The sequence below is a fragment of the Somniosus microcephalus genome, chromosome 9 (genome assembly GCF_052327205.1).
Source record: "Somniosus microcephalus isolate GS21.2 chromosome 9, FLI_Smic_1.0, whole genome shotgun sequence".
Classification (NCBI taxonomy): Eukaryota; Metazoa; Chordata; class Chondrichthyes; order Squaliformes; family Somniosidae; genus Somniosus; species Somniosus microcephalus.
This window is the reverse complement of record NC_140995.1, coordinates 34,083,243-34,107,811: the sequence shown is the minus strand read 5'-3', so window position 1 is coordinate 34,107,811 and position 24,569 is coordinate 34,083,243. Positions and strand designations below refer to the sequence as shown.

At 45.4% G+C, this 24,569-nt stretch overlaps 1 protein-coding gene across 18 annotated transcripts in view; it reads right to left on the bottom strand.

Annotated features, from left to right (window-relative positions):
• Window positions 1-24,569, bottom strand: part of mlip (muscular LMNA-interacting protein) — a 224,656-nt gene that overhangs the window by 68,921 nt on the left and 131,166 nt on the right. For all 18 annotated transcript variants that reach the window (XM_085996506.1, XM_085996503.1, XM_085996504.1 and 15 more), the window contains one exon: window positions 603-647. In XM_085996506.1, the coding sequence (XP_085852632.1) occupies window positions 603-647 (45 nt within the window). The remainder of the gene's footprint in view (window positions 1-602; window positions 648-24,569) is intronic.

The window sequence follows — 24,569 nt, the reverse complement described above, 5'->3', positions numbered from 1 at the left end:
ACCAATCACTACTTTGCCCCCTATACATAGAAACATAGAAAATAGGAGCAGGAGTAGGCCATTCGGCCCCTCAAGCCTGCTCCGCCATTCAATGCGATCATGGCTGATAATCCAAATTCAGTACCCTGTCCCTGCTTTCTCCCCATACCCCTTGATCCCTTTAGCTTGAAGAAATATATCCAACTCTTTCTTGAATATATTTAATGAATTGGCCTCTACTGCCTTCTGTGGTAGAGAATTCCACAGGTTCACCACTCTCTGGGTGAAGAAATTCCTCCTCATCTCTGTCCTAAATGGCTTACCCCTTATCCTTAGACTGTGACCCCTGGTTCTGGACTCCCCGACCATCGGGAACATCCTTCCTGCATCTAGTCTGTCTAGTCCTGTTAGAATTTTATAAGTTTCAATGAGATCCCCTCTCATTCTTCTAAACTCCAGTAAGTGCTCAGTAAGAGAAAACTAGTTGGTGAAAGACAACATGAACTGCTGCTGCTAATGATGATGAACGATTCTTCAGTGTCACTGATAGTTTTACTCCCACACAGACGACAGTAAACAGTAACCTTAACCTGCCAACAGGAACGGTTGCATGGGGTACTTACAGGCCTACTCCCTGTGGACTCAGATACTGGCAGATGGAGATTAGCCTGTAAAAGAAATACAAGAAGAGATTACGAAGCAGCAGTCATTTTAGAACATCGGGCTGCACACAGCAAGAGGACGTTGTAGGAAACAAATGGCTTAAATAACCTACTTCTAGTGGTTGCAGGCAGCACATAAGAAAATATTCTGGGGTAGCAACTGACAGCATTCCCACAATCTACCAGAATCTCCAGTAACCATGGTGCAACAAGTGGTGGTTAATCCTCTATAAAATTCTGAAGTCCCAATTAACTCCATTATTCACCTTGAATTTATGCATGACAATGGTGCAGAATAAGTGAAGTTAATGGGTCAGAGAATCTCGCAGGGTGTATAATGGGGGCTGATCCATTACTGCTTGTTTTATTCCCCCGTCAACGTTTAAAGTTCCACCCTTGTTGCTATTTAATTACTAAAATGGCAAAAAAAATGTATTAAGTTGATTGCAGTGCCTCAGGACTTGATCTGTGGTTTGAACCCATAGCAATGTGAATGAACACTCCTGCCCATTACCTATTGAATCAAAAGACGTCTCTCACCAGCCACCCAGGAAGCATCTTAGTGTCAGAACACATATGATATAAATATTATGGGGTGGGTTTACAATGTGGTTTGAAAGCATCTTTTTTTTTGCTAATCATTTATTACATCTGGGCCTAGAGTTTCCGCTAGGTAAAACCAGCGCAATTCACCTGAAATCGGCCAAACCAGCGTGAAGGATCGCGGAATTTTTAAGCGCAAGTTAGGTCGTGTGTAAATCGAGTTTTCGCCATCTTTAACACGGGTTTAAAAAACATCGTGCTGCAAGCCTGCCCCGCCCACAAAAATGTCCAGATCGAATTAATCAGCATAGCGAGTTTGCTCCGATTGTGCCCGTTTGCGGCCCTTCAAGGAGGCGCTTAAAATTAAGCTGTGTTTTTAGGCACAAGGGCACTAGTCGGCACATTGTAAAAGTTTTTAAATATTAAAAAATATTTAATTTACTAAGAAACTGACCAGTGTGCACCAATGAAACTAGTAAATGATTCTGTATAGTTTTTTTTAAAGTAATTTTCAGTTATTTAAAATCACATTACTAACAAGTGGAGCACTGGACATTTTTATTAAAAACCCATTTTCAGCTGTATTAATAAATTTGCACCATGGTACCACACTTAAATACATCAAGGAATATTTTTTAATTAAAAAAAATAAACAATTATGTTCTATTACGCTGCCCAATTGCGCTGGTTCTTGGTTCTTGCAAGATTTTACGTTTTTAACTCTGCAAATGAGTTTAAGCGGATACTTAAACCATAACTTCACTTCAGAAAAACAGCACAATTTCCAAGCGCAATTTGCACCCAGATTACAGATTGCTCCCAAAACAAAAACTCTAGCCCCCGATCTTTAAAAACAGGACACAGACCCATCATAGCTTGGCTAGGTGATAGCATACTTGCTTCTGAGTCAGAAGTTTGTAGGTTCAAACCCCATTCTAGAACTTAAGCACATAATCTAGGTCGACACTTCATTGAAGTACTGAGGGAGTACTATATATTTAGAAATAGCGGGGGTGAAATTTAACCTTGGGGAGGGGGGGATGCAAAATGGGCGGTCGCAGCTCGGCTACCTCTTATACACCCCACCCAATTTTCCTTTCCATTAATGCCAATGTTCGGATGAATGTATAAGATCCCACGGAACCGATTTGAAGATCAGTGGTGTTCTCTGGGTACCGTGGCAGTATTTATTCCTCAACCAACACTATTAGAAAAAACTGATTTACAGGTTATTTATCTCATTGCTGTTTATGGTAGGCTGTGCGCAAATTGTCTGCCACATTTACCTGCATAACAACAGTGACTACACTTCAACAGTACTGTAATTCATTAGCTATGAAGTACTTTGGACATGCTGTAGACAGGAAAGGCACTACACTGATCAATAAAAGTTCTTTCTATTGATCAATAACAGGTCAAACTCCCAATTTGCTTGCAGACCCATTATTGTACTAAAAGCACACATAACCACTGCCAAAATGTATACAGTCCTTTGAAAGTCATTCTTTTACTGTATGTTTGACAGTCCATAGTATTAAAAAATATTGGGCAGAATTCAATTACTTTATTGTAGTAATACAACTTTTAATGCACGGATACTTAAAGTTATATAATTGGCGAACTTTCTTTTTAAAAAGTTGTTTTCATGAAGGCAGGGGGTGTTAGTAATGGGAATAGGAACATTTTCCATTTCGGCCATCTCCTGTCAGAGTCAAGCACTCGCAGCTCACGTACAGCACAATTGCATGCAATGTGTAGCTTCCTCTAGTCTGCCCCAATAATGTGCGCAAGCCTCACCTCTCAAGAGCACCTCGTACTGTACCAGTGTGATGTTTTTCCACCACCTGCACAATACTAGTAACAGTTGAGTGACAACTGGTTGATTCAATCCAGCTAAGGTACTACCTCCTCAGCATTCAACACCCCCAACATGATCATCACTAGATCACAATTTCTCTCTCTTAGTACCCTGATACAGATACCACCCATCCCTGGGAATTTTTAAGATTGTCTCGGACCTCCATCTCCTCGACATTGAAGGCTTTTCTGATCGCTTTCTGATCAGTGGTATCTCTAATATATACTTCGACAATGCGATCGTTGAGTACATTAACTCAGGGTGGAAGTGGTCTCACTTGGAGCACTAAAATAGTAAATAGGCTGCTTCCCCCAATGGTCAGAGGAAAATACACGAAAGCTGTTGAGAATTCTTGGCTCATTGGTCCCATGCTAAAAACACTTGGGAGAAAATACTGTGCGTTATGTTTAACAAATTGATTAACACGTTCAAGTTAAATTCCTCTGTTCTCTATTTTAACAGAGTTTTGTACCTGTTGTGTATGTCCCTTTAAGGGAATAACTGGTCTCAGACTGCAGTACCGGCAGTGACCACCCCTGTATAAAAGGCCCTAGCAGGCTTCTGTAGTTTCAGTTTCCAGGTTGTCTCCATTCAGTAAAGACTTGTTAAACCAACTCCTGCATTCCGTGTCTCCATTAACACACGGATCTAATACTGGCGACGAGTAAGAAACGAACTTACCTGCAACTCGGCAGCACCTCAGACGACGTTATTGAAGGTCGAAGCCAGAAGAAAGAAAACAAAAAATAATCCAAAGAAACTCGAGAAACAGGCGTCGACCGTGGGCAACCGCCCTCCAAATCATCGGATTGAAAACTTGCAGGAGAGACTGTCAAGAGCCAGGCTTGGTTCCGCAGTCTGTGGTTTCCCAGCTAATCGGGCTGGTGGCAGGTAGTGCACTGATCCTTCCTGGGCTGCGGCGGGCTAGAGCTCGATCGGGTGGCTCTGCAACGGGGCCGGGCAGCGAGTCGGGAAGCAAAGAGAGAGAGAGAGAGGGTGGAGCACACAGGGCGCGGCCGGTGCTTCACAGCCGGGCAGCGTTCGGACCTAAGAAGAGGGAGGGAAGTGTCCCAGAGGGTCCGCTCCATGACGGGAATGGTTAAAAATAAAAATACCGCGGAGAGCGGCGTTGACAGCAGCAGCAGCGGCGGGAAAGCGCGGGAGGCGCCATCTTAACTCGGCGGGGAAGAAGGAAAAGCGTGGGAGGCGCCATTTTGATCCATCGGGGATGAAGGAAAAGCACGGGAGGCGCCATCTTAGATTTTTAAGATGCCAAAGACTGGCAATATCACTGCCTTCGATAATGCAATAGAAGACTGGACCACGTATGTGGAAAGAGTCGAGGTATATTGCGAGGCAAACGAAATAGCCGATGAGAAAAAGGCATCGGTATTGCTAAATTTAATGGGCGCAAGAATGTACGGCCTATTGCGGGACCTGATTACTCCAGCCAAACCGAAGGTGAAGAGTTTTAACGAAATTGTTGCTATCTTACAGGAACACCTAAATCCTACGCCACTGCTGATAGCAGAAAGATTTAAATTCCACAGGAGAAATCAGCATAAAAATGAGAGCAATGCTAATTACCTTACGGAACTACGCAAGCTATCAAACCACTGCCAGGTCGGAGCAGGACTGGCAGATACTTTACGGGACAAATTTGTCTGTGGACTCCTGAGTGAAGGAACCCAGAAGAGGTTACTCTCAGAGAAAGAGCTGACGCTAGATAAGGCTTTCAGCGTGGCAGTATCGTACGAAGCAGCAGCAAGGGGAGCTGCGGAAATACAACAAAAGCCACAAGAATACGGCACCCACAAAATGACACGGGGATTTGCAAAATGTTATCGCTGCGGCAGAACAAACCATGACCAGAAGGACTGCTGGTCCAAGGACAAAATATGCAGGCAATGCGGAAAGATGGGACACATTGCACGAGTTTGCAGGTCTGGGAAGAAGACCAATGACAACAAAAAGGCTACTAAGGAACCGTACAGGAAAGTACAAAAGATGACGGACAGTAGTTCCGAAGACCAGATGAGCGATAGTGAATCCGGGAACAAGAGACTAAGCTGTCTCAAACTTCACAACGTAATCGCAAAAGAGGATCACCGAACCATTTGGGTCACCCTCACGATAGCAGGGTCCCAAGTCAAAATGGAATTGGATACAGGATCAGCTCTAACCGTCATGAATCGACGAGACTACGAGCGGCTTTTCTCACACATACCCTTGAGAGAGACATCCATTGTCTTGAGGACGTATACGGGGCAAAAAGTATACCCCAGAGGAAAAATAAGGGTGCCTGTCGAATACAACGGCAAGAAAATACAGAAATTGTATCTCTACATTCTGCAAGATGGTGGACCACCATTATTGGGACGTGAATGTATCAGAAAGATAAGTTTAGACTGGCACTCCATTCAGGCTGGTAAAAAGGATGACGACGTCACTCCTGGACGATTGTCAACAATCTTAGCTGACGCCAAAGAGGTATTTCAACAAGAACTGGGCACTCTTAAAGGCATAACCGCCTCGATAAAAATAGAGGAGAATGCAATTCCCAAGTTTTTCAAAGCAAGACCGGTACCATATGCAATTCGCCCAGCCATCGAGGCAGAGCTGGAGAATCTGGAGAATGCAGGCATGTTATCTAAGGTAGACTGGAGTGAGTGGATGACACCCATCGTTCCTGTCATGAAGAAAACGTTAAACAATAAGTCTGAGGAGCCAAGGAAGGTTCGCATCTGTGGGGACTTCAAGGTAACAGTGAACCCAGTCCTTCACACAGTACAATATCCTCTTCCAAGGATAGAAGGTATCTTCGCCTCACTATCTGGAGGGAAGCGTTTTACAAAAATTTACCTAGCACAAGCATATTTGCAGATGGAGGTTGAAGAATCCTCCAGGAAGTATCTCACGATAAACACTCACAAAGGTCTTTACCAGTATAATCGACTGGTATTCGGAGTAGCATCAGCTCCGGCAATACGGCAAAGAGCGATGGAACAAGTCCTGCAAGGGATTCCGAGGACTCAGTGTTACTTGGACGACATCCTAGTGACAGGTGAAGATGACAGTGAACACCTTGCCAACCTACAGCAGGTGCTCACTAGACTACGTGAACATGGGCTACGAGCCAATCGCCCCAAGTGCGAGTTTTTTAAGAAACAGATATCGTATTGTGGCCACGTGATTGATGAAGAGGGGTTGCACAAGTCCCCTGACAAAATTGAAGCGGTAGTTAAGGCTCCAGCACCTGAAAATGTGTCGCAACTGAGGTCATTCCTCAGATTGGTGAATTACTACCATAAGTTTTTGCCGAATTTGTCCACAATTCTGCATCCACTGAACGCCCTACTACGAACGGGAGTAGCATGGAAATGGAGCGATGAATGTAAGCAGGCCTTTCAGAAGAGTAAGGACCTAATCACTTCAAGAGAAGTATTGGCTCACTACAACCCATCACTACCGATAAGACTGGCGTGTGATGCGTCTCCCTACGGCATTGGGGCAGTACTGTCACATAAATTCCTTGATGGTTCTGAGAGGCCGATAGCTTTTGCGTCACGCTCGTTAACTTCAGCCGAGCGTAACTACGCCCAGATTGACAGAGAGACCCTCAGCCTGGTGTGGGGGGTGAAGAAGTTCAATCACTACCTGCACGGTCAGAAATCTACTCTACTAACTGATCATCAACCTCTCGTCTCCATTTTCAACCCTCAGAAGGGCGTACCGATAATGACGGCACAACGGCTACAGAGGTGGTCCCTTTTCCTAGGGGCTCACCAATATGACATCGAGTACAAAGGAACTAAACAGCATGGGAATGCTGATGGATTGTCGCGCCTACCGTTGCCGACGGTGGAAGAAGAACTGGCAGTGGATCCAGTGGAGTTATTCCACTCGACTATAGTCGAATGTCTCCCTGTGACGAATGCAAACATAGAAAAGGAAACACGAAATGACCCGACACTCTCCTGGGTCTATGATTTAACAGTGAAGGGATGGCCAGCACATGGCGAACCACTGCTGCCAGCATTCTCGCCGAGAATAGAACAGCTGTCAGTGTGCAGAGGAACCTTGATGTGTGGATCCAGAGTAGTAATTCCACCCAAATTGAAGGATAGAGTGCTCAATGAGCTTCATGAGGGTCATCTGGGAGGGGTAAAAATGAAGAACTTAGCCAGAGCGTTTGTGTGGTGGCCGGGAATCGATAGAGAAATCGAAGAGATGACCAAGAGCTGTACAGGATGCCAGAAGGTCCAAAACGCCCCACCACAAGCCCCTCTACATCCATGGGAGTGGCCCTCATCTCCATGGCAAAGGGTGCACATCGATTTTGCTGGTCCCTTTATGGACTCGGTGTTTTTAATTGCGGTGGATGCACATTCAAAGTGGCCAGAGATAATAAAAATGTCCTCAACCACCACAGAAAAAACTATCACAGTCTTACGAACCATATTCACCAGGAATGGGCTGCCTGAACAGATTTGCTCTGACAATGGACCACGGTTTGTGTCTGAAGAGTTCCGGAGGTTCTTAAAGAACAATGGTTTTAAGCATTACACATCCGCCCCATATCACCCAGCCACTAATGGATTGGCCGAGAGGTTTGTTCAAACATTCAAGAAGGCTATCAAGGCAATGTGTAATGAAGATATACCCCTACAACACAAGGTGGATAACTTCTTGTTTGCCTACCGGAATGCGACACATGCGGTTACCAACCAAACTCCAGCCATGATGTTCTTCAATCGAAGACTACAATGCCGCTTGGATTTGGTTAAGCCAAACGTCAGAAGAGATGTGGAGAACAGGCAGTTTCAGAATATGAATGAAAGGGCGACCAGGAGTTTTAAGATAGGTCAACCAGTTTTAGCCCGGGACTACCGCACAGAGAAATGGCAGCCAGGAACGTTCTGTACACGGCAAGGACCTCTAATGTATACCGTGGACGTTGGAGAGAGCATTGTAAGACGCCATGCTGACCAGATTCTAGAGTCGCTGGAAAACGTCAACTCCACACCACGATCTGATACACCTGGCGATGAAACCGAAGTACCAATTGCATCTACCGCAGAATCGGTGATATTGGAAGCAGACGAACCAAACAACGACATTGATCCCGACTCAACCTTGCCAGAAGAACCTGATATCCCAAAGAGGCGTTATCCAGACAGAATCAGGGAGCCTCCTCAAAGACTGAACTTATAATTGCTTAACTTCAACCAAAGTATCTAGCAGCCGTAATTGTAATTGTAATTAGTTATTATTTAGTTGTTAAATGAATGTTATGTACTGTTTATCTAAAAGGGGAGGAATTGTTGTGTATGTCCCTTTAAGGGAATAACTGGTCTCAGACTGCAGTACCGGCAGTGACCACCCCTGTATAAAAGGCCCTAGCAGGCTTCTGTAGTTTCAGTTTCCAGGTTGTCTCCATTCAGTAAAGACTTGTTAAACCAACTCCTGCATTCCGTGTCTCCATTAACACACGGATCTAATAGTACCAGTTTGCTTCATGAAGGTTGAGGACTTTGTTAAAACCGGGTACAGAAGAATTTCTGCTCCCAGTGGATCTGTGCCACTAACACTTCCCTCTGAAGTGAAGGAGAATTTCCCACGACAAGTGAGGCAGAAGCTGCTCCTAAATATGAGCAAGATGTTGGAGCCCCCATCCATAATGGAACACTGCATACAGAATGTGTATACCCTTGTACAAGCCCTTGGTCAGGCCGCACTTGGAATACTGTGTCCAGTTTTGGTCTCCTCACATTGTGGGTGATATTAAGGCTTTGGAAAGTGTGCAGAGGAGGGCCACTAGACTAATTCCCAGTCTAAAGCATCTTAATTATCAAGATATAGGCTAAAAGAGTTGGGACTCTGTAAAGTCTGTGGGTTGTATAGCGAAGTAATACACAGACTACAAGAGTAACTTAAACAGGACTTTACTATTCGAAGGTCAGGGCGAATCTGCCCAATAAATTCTGCCACAGCACTTATATACCGGTGGGGTCACCGTCGGTATTACAGTATACAGCAGCCAGGATAAAGTAGTGCCACACCTAAAATAGTTCTCTTAAAGGTGGACGGTTACATACAATAGTTCTCTTAAAGGTAGAACAGTTACATACACTACAATCCTCCCTTTTTAGCTTACAACATACTTATTCCCCATTAACATAACATCATAACATATCCAACTTCATGTTACAACAGTTCACAGAGGTAGTCTCTGCGGAAACAGTTCACAGATTCAGTCTCTGCGGGAAACAGTTCACAGATTCAGTCTCTGCGGGAAACAGTTCACAGATTCAGTCTCTGATCTTCTTGACTCGGTCCGGACCACACCTCCGTGGTGTAGTCGGGTCACCTTGCTAGAGGGACTCATCCCATAGTCCTTCCCTAGACTTAACAGCTTTACTTCCATCACTTCTGAACCAGCATTGCTGACTTTTTAAAACAAACAAAAAACAGTTGGATTACCTTGGGAAATTTTCCTACTTTCCAACTGATTTGGCTCCGTTCGGGGGACCACGTGTGTGATCGGGTAGAGGTAATAATGGTTCAGATGGTTATCATCTTCTGCTTCGTCTTTTCCTTTTTTGCTTCTTGGAGACTCTCGGGGCTCCATTGTCAGCTGCCAGCTGTAACGCCACCATCTCCCTATGTTCCTTAGACTTTAAGTGATTCATCCTGATTTCGGCACTTTGGGAGTTCTCGGCACAAGCTGGGCAGACCAGGTCCTCGTAATATTCAGTGTCACTCAACAGATCATGGTAATATTCGGTGTCGTCCTGAGCTAGGCCAGCGAGAGTGTCTTCTATTTCCTCCTTACCCAGCTGGACGTTAGCCGACTTTTGTTCCAAATCCCGACATCTGTCCTGAAGAGACTTCATCATGCGTTCAGATTCATCCCGCTTTTTCTGGGCTTCCTGCAAGTCTTTTACTAATGACCTCATTTGTGATTTCAATACTTCAACTTCATTCGGAGATTGATTGATCGGACTATTCAATCCCTCTACTGAAGTAGCTGTTTCAGTATTCTGTTGTTCTACATTGCCGTGAGTCAGCGTACTTTTGGCATCCAAGGGCTGTTCTGCTGCAGACTTCTCAGTCTGGGTTGCCACCTCAGCTCTTCCAATGACTTTTGAGAGCTCCCTTCCCTTTGAAGATTGAGGCTCGTATTTAAGTTTTTCCCATTTTAGAGTTTTATCCCTCAGCATATGAATGAGTTGGCTGACTGTTAACTCTTCTGCCATCATCCCTTTTCCATTAACTACAGGGCTGTTTATAACCTTGCCCTGGAGGAGTTGGCTGACTGTTAACTCTTCTGTCCTCATCCCTTTTCCATTAGCTGCAGGGCTGTTTAGAACCTTGTCCTGGGGCTCCTTTGCTGCTTCTACTTCGCCATCATCCGCAGCCCCCATCATTCGAATTTCCACAAATGAATCGTCCGGTGATGCTGCACCCAACTTCAGTAGGAGCTCGGAAGTCATGTCGACCAACTCAGCTTTTCCTGCCTGCAACCTGCTAACCAGCGCCTTCAGTTGCGGCACATCTTGTTCCGTCAGATTGGAGCACGCCCCTTCAGAAGCCGAATCAGCTTTGATTCGTTTGGCCTCCTCGTGCAGACGGTTTGTGTGCTCCTGCTCCCTTTTCTTCCCCAGCTGCTTCTGTTGTCTTTCCAGATTCTCCCATTCGGTATCATAGAACTTTTTCATTGCTTTCATCTCTTGCTCGAGACGGCAATTCAATTGTTCTAATTGCTGTCGTAATCTGAAATAAGTTTGCGTTCGAGCTCGATGTTCCTCAGTAATATATATGTCTGTAACTTGAACAGACTCAGAATTCTCTGTCAAGCTATGTTGTTGTTGTTCAGAGGAATTCTGTTCTGAAACTTTGTTCTCCTCTGGAGCATAAGCCTTTATGCCCACATTCGTTCTACCAACCTTAGTCAGCAAGTTCATTTTAGACTTGTCTTTCATGCTTGGGCTGGTCTTATCGTCATCCGTTTCAGAGTCTGAGCTGATTGTCTGCCCCGAGTCCTCACTCGTTATTGCTTTGAGGTAGTGCCATTCCATGTCTATTTTCTTGATCCACTCCCATCCTAGAAGTGGTGGTCCTCCCTCAGGTAGTACGTATAAATCCATTCCGGGGTGTTCTTTGCCCCTGTCTCTCACCTTGACTCTTATCTTTCCCATGGGGTATACTTTATGCCCCGTGTATGTCTGCAATACGAACTTGGTATCTCTCAAGGGTATATGTGAGAATAGCCGGTTGTAATCCCTTCGATTTATGACTGATAGGGCTGATCCAGTGTCCAATTCCATTCTCACTTGGACTCCGGCTATTTTTAGCATGACCCAGATAGTTTGTAGGTCAGCTTCCTTACTCACATTATGAATTCTCAGATTACCCAGTTCCTGGCCGCTTGGGTCTGAATCCGAATTCTATTCATCTGAACTCTTCTCAACCACCTTGTGTACTTTGTTGTACTTTTCCTGTGATGGCTTTTTTTTTTGGTTGTTGGTCTTCTTCCCTGACCGGCATACTTTGGCTATGTGACCCAGTTTGCCACATTTCCTACAGTCCTGGTTTTTAAACCAGCATTGGTTCTGGTCGTGTGTTGTCTTCCCACAACAATAACATTTCGTTGCACCCGAAGTAATTTGATCCACACTGAGGACCGCTGCCTTCAGCTGCATTTCCGCAGTTCCTTTCGCTGCGGCTTCGTGTGATGCTGCAATAAGGACAGCCCTATCCAGTGTAAGGTCGTTCTCTTCGAGCAGTCGCTTTTGCGTTCCTTCCTTTGACAACCCGCACACGAACTTGTCTCGCAATGCCTCTGTCAGATTTCCTCCAAACTGGCAGTATTTCGCTAGTCTACGCAGCTCAACCAAGTACTCCGCGTTGCTTTCCTCTTTTCGTTGCGTTCTCCCGTAAAATTTAGATCGTTCCGCTAACATCAGCGGTACGGGGTTAAAATGATCCTTCAGGACAGCAACAATATTATCGAAAGACTGATCCGCCGGTTTAGCTGGTGATAGAAGATGCTTCAATAACCCGTATGTCCTCGCACCCATTGAGTTTAATAAGGTTAGAGCTTTTTGATAATTTGCTATCTTATTAGCCGTACAATATATCTCGATGCGTTCTACATACGTGGGCCAGTCTTCCACCTCGGCATTGAAACCGTTGCTGTTACTATGCTTAGGCATCTTCACACTCTTCCTGAGAAACAACAACAATATTCTTTAACTTTTTTTTTTCCAGATGGCGGTTTCCCGCGCTTATCTTCTTTCCCCGCCCACTTTAAAAATGGCGGTTCCCGCTTCTGTCTTCTTCCCCGCCTACTGGCGGCTTCCCGCGTTTCTTCCCCTGGCAGGAGGGGTAAGCTTCCCTCGGGCGACAGCCGTTGGCTTTCAGGTTTGCAGCCTGCGCGTCGGCTTCAGCGCGTTCCCTTCTCTCGGCAGGGCAGCCGATGCTGGGTACAACCCGTTGGCGGCGAACAGTTTCAGCCGCTGGGCTGGATCTCGCTCAGCCTTCCTCGCTCGGGCTCTGTCTCTCCCGCTCGCTCGGGCTCCCAATCGCGCCTCCAGCCCTCTCGCAGTCCGGTGCTTCCCTCCCCGGCTGCGGCTACGTTCTCCGCGGTTTATTTATTTTATATTGTCCCGCGCCTTACGATCCGGTCGCAGCGCTTCGTGGCCTCAGTCACTGTCTGGCCTTTTTCACCCCAATCGCGCCTCCCAGCTTCTCGCAGTCCGGTGCTTTCCTCCCCGGCTGCGGCTGAGTTCTCCGTGGCTTATTTATGTTTATATCTTCCCGCGCCTTACGATCCCGGTCGCAGCGCCTCGTGGTCGCGGTATTTGTCCGGCCTTTTTCGCCGTCGCGGTCTAGTCGTCTCACGACGCTCCCCAGCCCGCTTGTACCGCGGCTTCTGCTCCACGCTGCCCCAGTCTCAGCGCCTCTGGGCCCGACTTCTGTCCGGCTCCTTTCCCCCTCGACCGTGGTCGAGTGCACCGGCCTTATCCTCCGTTTATTTGTTTCTATTTTCCCTTTACTCACAGTCACCGTGGCCGACTTGCTTCTCGTGTTGATCGGCTCACTCACCACCGTGGCAGAAGGGACAATCTGTGCCTGTTGCTGATGGAAGACTTCGTGTTTGAAATCTTCCTCCTTTCTTGGTCTGCAGACTCGAGTTTTCTCTCAGCAAAACGACGAGGGCGGGTGCCTCTTCTCGACGCTCGTTTACTTCTTCAGAAGTATTGTTGCCGCAGGGTAAGATCGAACTCGTCGCCACTGTAAAGTCTGTGGGTTGTATAGCGAAGTAATACACAGACTACAAGAGTAACTTAAACAGGACTTTACTATTCGAAGGTCAGGGCGAATCTGCCCAATAAATTCTGCCACAGCACTTATATACCGGTGTGGTCACCGTCGGTATTACAGTATACAGCAGCCAGGATAAAGTAGTGCCACACCTAAAATAGTTCTCTTAAAGGTGGACGGTTACATACAATAGTTCTCTTAAAGGTAGAACAGTTACATACACTACAGACTCTACACTTTAGAGAGGCGTAGACTGAGAGGTGATCTGATTGCGGTTTAAGATAATGAAGGGAATAGAATTTGTTCCAGTTGACAATTTGTTCCAATTAAATAGGTTAGGGAGGACCAGGTGTCACAAATTTAACTTATATAAGGTCAGATCTAGGTTAGATGTCAGGAGGGGGGTTCTGGGAATAGTGGACCTCTGGAATAGGCTGCCGTCTCGTGCGATGGATGCTGGTTCATAGGATCTATGGTGCAGAAACAGGCCATTTGGCCCAACCAAGACACGCCAGTGTTTATTCTCCACTTGAGCCTCCACCAGTCTTTCCTCATCTAACTCTATCAGCACAACCCTCTATTCCCTTCTCCCTCATATGCTTGTCTAGCCTCCCCTTAAATGCATCTGTACTATTTTCCTCAACTACTCCCTGTGGTAGCAAGTTTCACATTCTCACCACTCTCTGGGTAAAGAAGTTTCTTCTGAATTCCCTATTTAATTTCTTGGTGACTATCTTATATTGATGGTCTCTAGTTATGCTCTTCCCCACAAGTGGAAACATTCTCCCTGTACCCACTCTATCAAAACCTTTCATAATTTTAAAGACCTCAATTAGGTCACCCCTCAGCCTTCCTTTACAAGCGAATAGAATCCCAGCCTGTTCATCCTTTCCTGATGGGTATACCCTCGCATTTAAATCTTCTCTGCACCATCTCCAGTGCCTCTATATCCTTTTTATGACATGGTGACCAGAATTGTACACAGTACTTGAAGTGCAGTCTAACCAACGTTCGATACAAGTTTAGCATAACTTCACTACTTTTCAATTCTATCCCTCTAGAAATAAACCCTAGTGCTCTGGACTTATTACATGCAGATAGCACCCTCTAGTGGTAGTTATTGTATAGCAGTGTGTTATTTGACCTTCTTCCTGTCTGCCCCGGAAGTAGTATTCCAGGGAGTGTTTTGCTGAGTTGTGAACAAAGCCACATGAAGCAGCCATTCTCAATCCTCCTCCATCCTTCCTTATACACTAGGCAAGACACAATCTCTGTGAGTATCCTTGTTTAGTAACATGATAACAACCTTGTCGGTATAGTATTTTGACAATACTTTGTCTATAAGAAGTTTATTAGCTGTTAGCTACCGAGGTTTAGCTTCAGTGCTATTTACTTATACAGTTAGCCTATTCTGTTTTCATAAACATGTTTGTATCTTATGTAACATCTAATGTATAGTACTCAGCTCTGTGTACAAAACATACTTTGTCTTTGTTTACAGTTTCACAATTTTATTCAAGTAAAGTTTCAAAACCGCACCCTGCTTCTCGAGGAGTTATTTGAATGAGTGTTTAGCTGACTGGATAACTGGATAGGAGTACGTCTAGCAAGACCAGTACACCTAGTGCCTGGTTTGCTTTTTTTTATGGCCTTGGTAACCTGTGTCGCAACTTTTAGTGAGTTGTGTATTTGTACTCCGAGATCCCTTTGTTCCTCTATCCCACCCAAATTCCCACCCTCCAAGTAATAAGTGACCTCGCTATTCTTCCTACCAAAATGTAATACCTCACATTTATCTGTGTTAAATTTCATTTGCCAATTATATGCCCATTCTGCAAATTTATTAATGTCTTCCTGTAATTTGTTGCAGTCCTCCTCCGTATTAACTATCCCGTCCCCCTCCCCAATTTGGTGTCATCAGCAAATTTAGAAATTGTGTTTTTTATTCCAAAGTCTAAATCGTTAATATAAATTATGAACAGTGGTCCCAGCACTGATCCTTGTGGAACACCACTACCCACCTTCTGCCACTGTGAATAGCTACCCTTTACCCCACTCTTTGCTTTCTGTCTTGAAGCTAGCTAGCTATCCATTCTGCTACTTGTCCCCTGACTCCACATTCTCTGACCTTATTCATTCGTCTATTATGTGGTACCTTATCAAATGCCTTTTGAAAATCTAGATAAATTACATCATCTGCATTACCTTTGTCTATTCTCTCTGTAATCTCTTCAAAAAATGCAATGAGGTTGGTCAAGCAAGACTTTCCCTTTTGAAATCCATGCTGACTATTCATTATTATATTTTTGGTTTCTAGATGTTCTTTTGTCTCCTTTAGTAGGGATTCTATTATTTTTCCTACCAACAATGTTAAGCTGACTGGTCTATAGTTCCCTGGACATGTTCTATCTCCCTTCTTAAATATAGGTATTATGTTAGCTATCCACCGGTCCTCTGGCACTACACCTTTTTCAAATTAATTATTAAATATGTGTAGTAATGCCTCTGCTATCTTTTCCCTAGATTCTTTTAAAATGTTATTTCATTACCAATCTCATGATCCAATGTCACGTTCACCTGTTCTAGCTCCTTGGTAAATACTGAAGCAAAGTAATTATTTAATATTTCTGCCATCTCTCTACCACTGCCTGTGGTATTATCCTGTCCATCCCTTAGTGGCCCTATTCCCATCCCAACCTTCCTGTTTTTATTGATGTGCCTGTAAAATATTTTACTATTTTGTTTTATGTTCCTTGATAATTTAATTTCATAGTTCTTCTTTGCCTTCCTAATTGTTTTTTTGACTTCTCTCCTAATCTCTTCATATTTTCCCTTATCATGCTCTTCCTGCTGCCCATGTACTTAATGGCCCAGAAATTCGGGTCTCCACGGGTGAGTACACATGGGGTACTCACCCGTAAGCCCAATGGAAGTGCCGGTTTTGTGCATGCACTGCGCATGCGCGGGAAACCGGCACTTCCGTTCCCCTGAAAGAAGGGGTTAAGAGGTGGAACGCATGCGCCGGAGAGGCAGCACAGGCGCATCGAACTTACATTTTTTGCAGGGTTCTCCGGGAGGCTAAGTCTCCAGCAGTTACACTTTTATAAAGCAGGCGCAAGGCCTGCTTTTAACAAGGTAAGTGGTGAATTAATTAAAATTAAAACATTTTTTCGACAGGTTTATTATTTTTAAATACTTTAAAGAAAGGTAAGTTTATTTTTAGCCCTGTTAGAAAATGTAATTAATTTTTTCAAAAATTTAAATTATTGTTTAAAATAGTTATTTCATGTAATTTATAGTTATTTTAAAAATGTGATTTTAAAAAAAAAATTATTTGAAGATTTAGTGATGTTTTGGGGCTTATAGTATTTATAGGTTTGACAGGTCCTGTCAAACTTATGAATGAAGCATTCCCTGCTACCATTGGCTCTCCACGGCCCACGTGATCCCAGGGGACGCTTCGAACTAACCGCACCCCTGGGATACGCAAGCACTGCGTGCCAGCAGCTGGAGGAGGCCCAGGATCGGAATCTCACGCGGGCCCACAGCTCAACGGCCGGCGCGCTAGGTAAGTGCAGGTCGGAGGCTGGCACCCGCGGGAAGCCCCCGACCCAAATTTCTGGGCCATTGTGTGCTTCTTTCCTTACCCTCAATTTTTCCCTTACGGCTTTATTCATCCATGGTATCTCATTAGTGTTTATCTTGTTCTTGTTTTTTAGCAGGATATATTTTTCCTGGACTCTGTGGAACACCGTTTTATATGTTTGCTGAATTCCTCCAAGCGAGAGCTGGACCTGTTTGTGGCTGGGGCGGAGATCACCTCCTTCAGAAGGTTCGTACTGCAGGGAGTTCAGGGCCGGAGTGATCTCCTGGACTAGTTTCAATCGCCTAGATGGGTCCGAGATAAATTTCCCAGATTTTTCCCCCGAATTGGCCTGGGCTTTTATCTGTTTTTTGCCTCTCCCAGGAGAACACTTGGTTTGGTGTGGTGGAGAGTGGATATATTGGAATACACAAGATATCACAATTGTGTGGGACAGGATCGATGGACCAGAGGGTCTCAACTGTCCGTCATTGTTCGTATGACATTTGTACTAACAACAGAAAGAGGAAAGGTAGTTTTATGGCAAGGCAAACAAAATCAAAATGTGCTGAATTACAGTTCTAACATCAAATGATAAACAAGAATGAGAGAAATATTTAATAATGGAAAAGGTCATAACACGCTCATTCCTTTCTGATTGATTTCAGTACAATCTACCCATCTTCCCACCATGGGAGTAAGGTTGTAGGCTGCTTATTAAAGTGGGCTTTACAGTTTCAATACACCTAGCAAACAGAGAAAATCAGCTTTCTCTTAATCCCTTCTGTTCAGAAACACATCCACTTGCCTTTTAAACCATTGGGCGAGAAATTCATTATGACCTATTTTGGGGCTCATAAATAATGAGGTGCCTCCAGCAGCACCCGAACCATGAGGCACGACAGAAATTGGCCTCACTGTCATAATTGCAGCAAGCTGCCGGCACTTGTCGTGCCTCCATAAGAACAGGAGTAGGCCAATTTACCCCTCGAGCCTGTTCCGTCAGTCAATGAGAGCATGGCTGATCTGCGGTCTTACTTTGGCCCATATCCCTTAAGTTAACAAAAAGCTATCAATCTCCGGTGTAAAATTAACAATTGATCTAGCATCAATTGCCATTTACGGAAGAAAGTTCCAAACTTCTACCACCCTTTGTGTGTAGAAGTGTTTCCTAATTTCACTCCTGAAAGGTCTGGCTCTAATTTTTAGACTATGCTCCCCTAGTCCTAGAATCCCCAACCAGTGGAAATAGTTTCTCTCTATTTACCCTATCAGTTCCCCTTAATATCCTGAAAACTTCGATCAGATCACCCCTTAACCTTCTAAATTCCAGGGAATACAACCCTAATTTGTGTAATCGCTCCTCATAATTTAACCCTTGGAGTCCGGGTATCATTCTGGTAAACCTACACCGCACTCCCTCCAAGGCCAATATATCCTTCCTAAGGTGTGGTGCCCAGAACTGCTCACAGTACTCCAGGTGTGGTCTAACCAGGGCTTTGTATAGCTGCAGCATAACTTCTACCCCCTTGTATTCTAGTCCTCTAGATATAAAGGCCAGCAGCCCATTAGCCTTTTTGATTATTTTCTGTATCTGTTCATGATATTTTAATGATCTATGTACCTGGACCCCCAAGTTTCTTTGGACCTCCACTGTTTTTAGCTTTTCAGCATTTAGAAAGTACCCTGTTCTATCCTTTTTAGGTCCAAAGTGGATGACCTCACATTTGCTTACATTGAAATTCATTTGCCACAGTTTTGCCCATTCACTTAATCCATCAATATCCCTTTGTAATTTTATGCTTTCATCTACACTGCCTACAATGCCACCTATCTTTGTGTCATCGGCAAATTGGATATATAACTTTCTATGCCATCATCCAAGTCGTTAATAAATATTGTGAATAGTTGAGACCCCAACACAGATCCCTGCGGGACACCACTTGTCTCATCCTGCCAATTTCAGTACCTACCCATTATCCCTACTCTGTCTCCTGCCGCTCAGCCAATTTCCTAACCAGGTCAATAATTTGCTCTCAACATGGACTTCTACCTTAGATAGCAGTCTCTTATGTGGGACTTTATCAAATGCCTTCTGGAAGTCCGTATAAATAACATCCATAGACATTCCCCTGTCCACTACTTTCGTCACCTCTTCAAAAAATTCAATCAGGTTAGTCAGGCATGACCTACCTTTCACAAATCCATGCTAGCTGTCTCTGATCAACTGAAAATTTGCGAGGTGTTCAGTCACCCTATCCTTAATTACAGACTCTAGCAATTTCCCGACAACAGATAGTAGGCTAACTGGTCTATAATTCCCTGGTTTCCCTCTCTCGCCATTCTTAAGAAGCAGAGTGACATGCACAATTTTCCAATCTAAAGGGACGGTTCTTGAATCTAGAGAACTTTGGAAGATTATAGTTAGTGCATCTGTAATGTGCTCACCTACTTCCTTCAAAACTCTGGGATGGAAACCATTTGGCCCTAGGGATTTGTCACTCTTTCGTGCCATTATTTTCTTCATTACTGTTAATTTACTTACGTACTTTACACGAGCATTGTAGACGCTTATAAGGCCATTCCCTGCCCCCACCTTGGGAAGTCTGACCACCTCTCCCTGTTTCTAGCCCCGGCATACAAACCGCTCATCAAAAGAGGGAGAACATCAGTGAGAGCAGTGAAAGTATGGCCAGAGGGGGCAGTATCGGAGCTTCAGGACTGCTTCGAACGCACTGATTGGGGCATGTTTGCCCATAATGACATCGAGGAATACGCATCCACAGTGCTATTCTACATCAACAGCTGCGTCGAGGTCAGACTTCCCAAGGTGGGGGCAGGGAATGGCCTTATAAGCGTCCACAATGCTCGTGTAAAGAACGGAGAGGTCCGCTCACTGTTGAAAGCACGCGACGCAGCATTTAAATCTGGCGACGCGGCGGCTTACAGTGCAGCTAGGACCAACCTAAAAAAGGGTATCAGGACTGCCAAAAGGAAACAGACACTGTGGATAGAGGATCACTTCCGCAACAACTCGGACCCCCGGCGCATGTGGCAAGGCATCCAGTCCATCACTGATTACAAGGGCAAAAACACCAGTCCCCCGGTTAGCGATGCCTCCCTTCCGGAGGAGCTTAACAACTTCTACGCTCGCTTCGACAGGGACAACAGGGAGCCGGCTACCAAAGCCTTGCCACCCCCGGAAGACCAGGTGCTCACTCTGTCGACCTCCGACGTAAGGGGTGTTCTACGCGGAGTGAACACACGAAAGGCTGCTGGACCGGATAGCATCCCTGGACAGGTACTCAAGGAATGTGCTGATCAGCTGGCTGATGTCTTCACCGCCATCTTCAATCAGTCATTGGCCCAGGCAGTAGTCCCTACATGCTTCAAGACCACTACTATTATTCCTGTGCCAAAACAAACGGCTGTGACGTGCCTGAACGACTATCGACCTGTCGCACTCACACCCATCATAATGAAGTGTTTCGAGAGACTGGTCTTAGCCCACATCAAAGCCAGTGTTCCTGCCTCCCTTGACCAACACCAGTTTGCCTATCGTGCAAACAGATCAACGGAGGATGCAATCACAACTGCTCTACACTCGGCACTGAATCACCTAGATGGTAAGGAGACCTACATCAGAATGCTGTTCATAGACTACAGCTCAGCATTCAACACTATCGTCCCCAACAAGCTGGCCACCAAACTCCAAACTCTTGGCCTGAACACTTCCCTCTGCAACTGGACCCTGGACTTCCTAACTAACAGACCCCAGTCTGTCAAATTAGGTAACCACACCTCCGCCCCCCTGACCCTGAACACGGGGGCCCCACAAGGATGTGTGCTGAGCCCCCTCCTCTACTCCCTCTTCACCCACGACTGTGTGGCTGTTAATGGTTCCAACACCATCATCAAGTTTGCGGACGACACCACGGTAGTGGACCAGATCACCAACAATGATGAGTCAGCCTACAGGGAGGAGGTCCAGCATCTCGTGAAGTGATGCGCCGATAACAACCTGGCCCTTAACACCAAGAAAACAAAAGAAATCATTGTGGACTTCAGGAAGTCCAAAGGCGGAAGTCACACCCCCATCCACATCAATGGGGCTGTGGTGGAAAGGGTGGACAGTTTTAAGTTCCTCGGAGTCCACATCACGGAAGACCTCTCCTGGTCCCTCAACACCTCCTCTCTGGTGAAGAAGGCCCAGCAGCGCCTATATTTCCTAAGGAGGCTGAAGGGATGTAATCTGTCACCCCTGATCCTCTCTAACTTTTACCGCTGCACTATAGAGAGCATCCTGACAAACTGTATCACAGTATGGTATGGCAGCTGTAGCTACTATGACCGGAAAGCCCTGCAGCGGGTAGTCAAAACTGCCCAACGCATTACCGGCACCCGGCTACCGACCATAGAGCACATATACCATAAACGCTGTCTACGGAGGTCACGGTCCATCATCAAAGACCCTACCCACCCCAGCCACAGTCTGTTCGCCCTCCTGCCATCTGGGAGACGCTACAGATGCATTCGCACCCGTACGACCAGATTTAGGAACAGCTTCTTTCCCAGGGCTGTCATCCTACTGAACTCCACAAATAAACTCTAAAGCCTGCACATCTGCCAATGCACTTTATTATGGTTATATTTATGTTAATATACTACAAGCCAAATGTATGTTGAATGTTTAAATGTCTTAATCCAAATGTACACTCTCAGGAGCCGCAAGCCTACATTTCGTTGTACTGCACTTGTGCACTAACAATGACAATAAAAGTTGATTTGATTTTGATTTGATTCATTTTATTGAGTCCCTGTCCCCGATTCAATATTAGTTTCTTTGAGATTCCCGGCATGTTATCCTCTTCCTCTACTGCAAATACTGACGCAAAGTAATTATTCCACATGTCCACCATTTCGACATTGTCATTGACAATATCACCACTTTCAGGGGGTTAAATTCAGTTGATTGGCGCTAACGGGGCACAAATCAACTAGCGCCCGGGCGTGGCACCGCTAACGCGTCCCGCAAAGTTCATCGGGAAGTTAGCGGCGGCGCTAACCGTTAGTGCTGCGCCCCGCTGCGCCGCCGGTGATGATGTCATCGCTGTGCGCAGCGCCCCGCCTGTAACATTGGTGGTGCCCCCCAACTTACCGCCGGACGCTATGTCCGCCGGGGTCGGGGGTGGGGGGTGGCTTACCTGCGGCCGAGGCGGCGCTAGTTAAAGGGGAGGTGGCAGGCAGCCACTTTTGTTGCTGGCCGCCTGCCAGCACCTGCCCCCATTGCTGTCTCCAGTCCCCGTGAAGTGCCAGCTGCTCTCCGTGAGCCCGGCACTCCTGATCTCTGGTGGCCCAGCTGGGCGCAAGGACGCGCTGTGCCAGGCCCCTCCCCTTTAATAAGGGGAGAAAGGCCTGCAGTACCGCGGCATGTAGCGCCATGATACTACCTCGCAGCGCCCCAAGAGGGATGTGGGACACATCCAGTAGCGCCCCTCCTCCCTCTTGGGGCGCTACCTGGGAAAATCGTCCACGGGGGTACTAACTTTTTTCAGGGCGCTAAAATCCCGGCGAAGGTAGGGGGGCACTAACCAATTTTTATCCCTCAATTTTTAAGGGGCCAACATTGCTCCTGACCACCCTCTTTTTCCTAATGTAACTGTAAAAATTTGTCGTATTGATTTTGATATCCCTTGCAAGTTTCTTTTCATACTCCCTTTTTGTAGCTCTTACTATCTGTTTTGTGACCCTTTGCTGTTCTTTGTACCTTTCCCATTCGCCAGGATCTGTGCTATTTTTTGTATTTGTGTATGCTTTTCCTTTAGTTCTATGCTGTCCCTTACCTCTTTAGTTTTATGCTGTCCCTTACCTCTTTAGTTTTATGCTGTCCCTTACCTCTTTAGTTTTATGCTGTCCCTCACCTCTTTCGTTTTATGCTGTCCTTTACCTCTTTAGTTTTATGCTGTCCCTCACCTCTTTAGTTTTATGCTGCCCCTTACCTCTTTAGTTTTATGCTGTCCCTTACCACTTTAGTTTTACGCTGTCCCTTACCTCTTTAGTTTTATGCTGTCCTTTACCTCTTTAGTTGTCCATGGCTGTTTGTTTTTGGGCAAGTGGAGCTCTTGGGGTATAAACTGGTTCTGTATCACCATAAATTATTTTTTAAACATCTCCCACTGATCTTCTGTCATTTTACCCATTAAAAGATTTGCCCAGTTTACCATGGACAGTCTCTGTCTCATCCTTTTGAAGTCAACCTTACCTAAATCTAGAATCTTAGTAGCTGTTTCGCGTTTCTCCCTTTCAAACGCTACGTTGAACTCAATCATGTTATGATCGCTATTAGATAAATGTTCACGCACAGTTAGGCTGTTAACTAAATCTGGCTCATTACTCATTACTAAATCTAATATGGCTTACCCCTTGTTGCCTCTAGGACATATTGTTGTAGAAAACTATCCCGGACACACTCAAGAAATTCACTACCTTTCTGACAGGTGCTAGTCTGCTTTTCCCAATCTATATGAAAGTTAAAATCCCCCATTAAAACCACTGTCTTTGCTACACACAGCTCCAGAGGCAGCTTACTACTTTGCTCAGCTCCAGTTTGGGCTGGCTGCCTGGCTGGCAGCATTCCCACAGGCAAGACCAGAGGGGGAGGCAAACGAGAGGGAGGCGAGTGCAGACCGGCTGTGGCCTGCAGTATTAATGTGGAAGCAGGACGAGCACTCCTGCTCCTCCTGGCTCTACAGTGAGGTAAGTAAGTAAAAAAACTTACCTGAGCGTTTCTTCAGTGGGCTCCAGCCCTTTAAAGACTGTTCATAAGGCCACTGTAGATCCGGAAAAACTAGTCAAAGCTCGCTCAGCGCAAGTTCCTAATTTTAATATTGAAATAAGGCCTGCGCTCATTTCAGGTCTAAAAAAAGGCCCTGCTGAATTTAGCAGTGGCTCAAAGGCACGCGCAGGTCTGGCACAGACCGTCGCTCTGATAAATTTCCCATCATTAACGACGTTGATTTTCTGCCCCATTGCCCCTGCTGCTTCAATCTATTTTCTTTTCTGAAACACTTCTATTTGCTTCTTGAATCCAACAATATTTACAGATATAAAAATAAAGGTGCATTTATATGGCGCCTTTCATGACCTCAGAACATCCCAAAGCACTTTACAGTCACTTTACACCTTTTGAAGTGGAGTCACTGTTGTAATGTAGGAAACGTGGCAGTCAATTTGCGCACAGCAAGCTCCCACAAACAGCAATGTGATAATGACCAGATAACATGTTTTTGTGATGTTCCTTGAGGGATAAATATTGGCCAGCACACCGGGGAGAACCCCACTGTTTTTCCTTCGAGGGATCTTTTATATCTACCTGAGAGGGAAGATAGGACATCGGTTTACTGTCTCATCCAAAAGACGGCACCTCCGACAGTGCAGCACACCCTCAGTACTGCACTGGAGTGTCGGCCTAGATTTTGTGCTCAAGTGGGACTTGAACCCACAACCTTTTGACTCAGAGGCAAGCGTGCTACCACTGAGCCACAGCTGTCTACTTCAATCACTTTCCCTGAATTCCTTTTCTTCGGAAAAAAATCTGCTTGCCTTTTGAATCCAT